Source organism: Primulina huaijiensis, unplaced genomic scaffold (genome assembly GCF_012295235.1).
Source record: "Primulina huaijiensis isolate GDHJ02 unplaced genomic scaffold, ASM1229523v2 scaffold17263, whole genome shotgun sequence".
Lineage (NCBI taxonomy): Eukaryota > Viridiplantae > Streptophyta > Magnoliopsida > Lamiales > Gesneriaceae > Primulina > Primulina huaijiensis.
In genome coordinates, this window is record NW_027343499.1 from 8,188 (window position 1) to 12,169 (window position 3,982).

At 34.6% G+C, this 3,982-nt stretch overlaps 1 protein-coding gene across 2 annotated transcripts; it reads left to right on the plus strand.

The window, feature by feature from the left end:
* The first annotated feature begins 964 nt into the window (after nt 1–964).
* Nucleotides 965–3,327, plus strand: LOC140965967 (translocase of chloroplast 34-like). 2 transcript variants are annotated; one of them, XM_073426259.1, is made up of 7 exons: nt 965–1,065; nt 1,335–1,442; nt 1,528–1,652; nt 1,751–2,027; nt 2,656–2,724; nt 2,821–2,982; nt 3,084–3,327. In XM_073426259.1, exons 1-7 carry the CDS (start codon nt 967–969, stop codon nt 3,159–3,161), a joined length of 918 nt encoding a protein of 305 aa, XP_073282360.1. In that variant the 5' UTR covers nt 965–966; the 3' UTR covers nt 3,162–3,327. The 2 variants fall into 2 exon arrangements, with proteins under 2 accessions (XP_073282360.1, XP_073282361.1); XM_073426260.1 differs by having other exon boundaries at nt 1,763–2,027.
* Nucleotides 3,328–3,982: the final 655 nt, after the last annotated feature.

Genomic DNA, 3,982 nt, shown 5'->3' on the forward strand with positions numbered 1-3,982 from the left:
GTTTCTTATGAGATCATCTTATAGATTTTTATTCGTGAGACGATCAATCATATTTCGAAAATTTTATTTAAAAAAAAAAAGACGTAACGATCTTGCTTACTATATAAATAATAGTAGGTTAGTTAATTTTAGGTAGTAGCCTAAGCGCTAAGAAGCTTCAATCATGCTACTGAAACTATATGTTTAACACATGCAATTCGAATTATTTACAATAAAAAAGAATGTTTTTAACATAAAAAATAAATATTTTTTCATGAGCGACTCAAATAAAATATATGTTTTACAAAATTTAAATATGAGATCGTCTCACGTAAATTTTTGTGTTATATCCGTTTATGCGAATCTCAACCTAGAGCTTGACAATGCTGACAATTTTGGCACTGAGAAATAAAAGAAAGTTACATGACAATTCCATTTGAGTTTAGGCCTAAATCGTACCGTGTCACCTCTAAAGGACCGTCAGAGGAAAGCCGAGACTTGGGTGGCCGGTCCTTGTCACATTAGTCACGGTTCACTAGATTCGTAGAACAAAAGACAAGTTTGGTGTTGAACTTTGAAGTGATGGATAAGGTTGCTGTCTCGTTTACATTCTGGAAAGGGTTTTCTTAAACCTTCTCGTTTATTCCCTTCGATTTCCCAATTTTCAGGCATTGAAGAGAGCACATCCATTTTGTAAGCTTTTTTTATTTTCCGTTTCTAGTATAGTAGTCGTTTTTCCGGCCTTAATCAGTACAATTTTCCCTTCATGTATGTCTGATTACCCGTGCGTTGAGCTTTTCTTTTCTTTTCTTTTCAAGAATTCAGTGTGCATTTGTTTGTTTATGTTTTGAGGAGTTTTTCGTTGGTGGGTTCTCTTAAAAATGTCCAAGGTTAAAGTTTTTGTGTACTGCTTAATTTCTTTGCCATTGAATTAAGTTGTTAACTTTTGATTTGGAGTTTGATTTTGAATGGTGGGCAGAAACACGAATGGCTGCACAATTAATCAGAGAATGGACGGCGATTCAGCAATTTCCTGCCGCCACTCAGGAAAAATTGGTTGACTTGTTGTCAAAATTGAAGAATCAGGTTTAAAAAAAAATGTTCTCCTTATTAAGTTTAGATTATTAACGATGTTTTTCGTGCACCCTTTTGGCTATCTGAAAGAGGAACAAATTTGTGGTACTATTGCTTCGTCCAAATGAAAAAAAAAATGTTATTGATGATTCATTGTAATTTTTTTAATTTGTATTCATGGTTTAAGTTGATTATTATGTAAAGTTATCAATGCATAGTGTCATTTTAATTTTGATGTATTATGTTTAGTTTTGGGCTGTGACCGAGTTTGTTTCCTGTAGAATGTGAGCACGCTGACGATCCTTGTTATTGGGAAAAGTGGAGTTGGAAAATCTTCCACAGTTAATTCGATTATAGGGGAACGAGTGGTGACTGTTAGTGCTTTTCAGGTATGTAAACCTCTTAATTTGGTTAATATTTTTTATATGATAATGGATGCTGCGATTTTCAAGAAAATGTTGCATGCTTGTTCAGTCAGAAACTCCAAGGCCTGTAATGGTTTCAAGGTCACGATCAGGTTTTACACTAAACATTATCGACACCCCCGGGCTTGTTGAAGGGGGATATGTCAATGACCAGGTGCTGGATACCATTAAAAGGTTTGGCTCTGTTCTAACCTGTTATTGTGTTTCTCAGCCAAATTGCTCTAGTATACTTTAGAGCAAAAATCTTGTTTTTGCAATAAAAACCTTTGTAGCTTTCTGGGCAGATTCCTTTTGAACAAGAGGATTGATGCTTTACTTTATGTGGACCGCTTGGATGCATACAGAGTTGATAATTTAGACAAACAGGTTGTGAAAGCCATTACTGACAGTTTTGGCAAAGAAATATGGCATAAAGCATTGGTTGTTCTTACGCATGCTCAGCTCTCGCCTCCGGATGCACTGAGTTATGAGGAATTCTTTTCCAGAAGATCCGAGTCTCTTTTGAAATGTGTTCGACAAGGAGCTCAGATAAGCAAAAAGAATGCCCAGGCATGCTCTACAAGTCTCATACATTTTTCTCTCTTTTAAGACAGTTTCTTTATCTTGATGTTCTAACCCCACTTATGTGACAAATAGTGTTTATGATACGGGTGACAGAATTAAGTAGCTACAAAAGAGGCATTAGTAGTAATGATATGGATGGAACCTAAAAATTTAGGTGAAATCGGATTTGATGATGAATTCGCCAGAAGTAACAGATATAGATTGTTGGACGGTACAATGTATTTATGCCAACAGAATTAAATTTGACCGGGATGGAGCCTCAAATCCATAGCCTAGAAGGAACATGTAAGTTTCAGTGCAGACAAACACGGCTTTCAATGTTCATGTCTACCCTTATGTTAATCATGATATTTCATGGCACGCCAACCTTCAAGTCATAAAGACATAGATGAAATAAGGGCGGAAAACTATGATGAAAGGCTAGCAGTCCCAAACCCAATTTTAACCAGTTATGATATGGATTATCTTGTATTTAATTGTGAAGGCTGATTTCTTTTACCTCATGCGATATATTTTGCATCTTCATTCACCCTATTATCTCATGAAACATACATGAAGATGCTAATTCAATCTCTGATGCTCTTTTTCAAAATGGTGCTTTTGTATTGCTTAGAGCTATGCTATTCCGGTTGCTTTGGTTGAGAACAGTGGGAGGTGTAACAAGAATGAAAGTGATGAAAAGGTTGATTTCCTTCTTATTGACTCTTACGCGATACTAATTGTTGCAACTTGCACATATATACTAACAAGTTTCTAAAATAATCTATCTTGATCATAGATTTTACCAACCGGCAGTCCTTGGATTCCGAATTTGGTCCATATGATAACCGATATGGCCTTGAACGGAAAGGATGGTATTCTAGTTGACAAGAAGTTGATTGAAGGGCCAAACGCGAATGACCGAGGAAAGATATTTATCCCAGTCATCTTAGCATTCCAAGTGAGCCTTTAGTGTTTATACGTCAATCGGTCCTCTTACATCTCACAAGCAAAAATTACAGTATTTTATCTGATTTTTGTTCTTCTTTGATCTTCTGACAGTACTTATTTGTGATCAAACCAATTCAAAAGTGGATCAAAGACGATGTTGCGAGAGAGCCAAAGCCTTCGTGGGCATGAAAACTCGTCACCCGGGATCTTTTCGCCAGCTTGTTTTGTTATATGCTTTTTGTTGTTTTATATTTTTGCTTTTCACTTCTTGTCAATCTTGACCTCTTTCACAATGTGCTGTTGACTAATGATAAATGCTCAGAATTTAGAATAATATCAGTGCAATCTTCTTGAACCGTTCATCGATCTTCCCTCTTTCTTTGTTCTTTTTAATCTACCCTAATCTACTTCACGGCTGTACCCTATTTTCACTATATGACCAATTTCATTACTTTTTTGTGACTTGATTTTTTTTACCTTATCTAACCATTAATATTCTTGTTCCATTTTCATTTTGGACATGAAATATATATTTGCTTAGAAATAGTCCCATTTGTCCCTTTTTTTTTTTATTACTTTGATTATAAATTATGTTAAAATTTAGAATAAAACCAATTCTAAATTAAATTCTTGATATTGCACAAATGTCGCATGTTCTATTCCCTTAACATCGACAGCTTAAATTTTCCTCCATGGAATCATATGGTACATAATCAAGTTTCATTAGTAATCATCCAGCTTCTGAGAGATTGTTCCATGGACTGAAAAATTCCACTTTTAACATGCAACAATTTGAAGTTTGGGGTGTTCAAACCATGTTTGAGTCGCAATTTCTTCGTGATACTTTGCAAAATAACATAAAAAAAAATTTTCTAACCAACCTTCTCAAATGTTTTCAAAAACTTAGTTTGGTCAAAGTAATTTTTTTTTAAAAAAAAAAATTTCGGTAAATTCAAAGTAAATATCTTCAGTAAATTAGCATAGCTCAATTTGTTAACTCTTCTATTCTC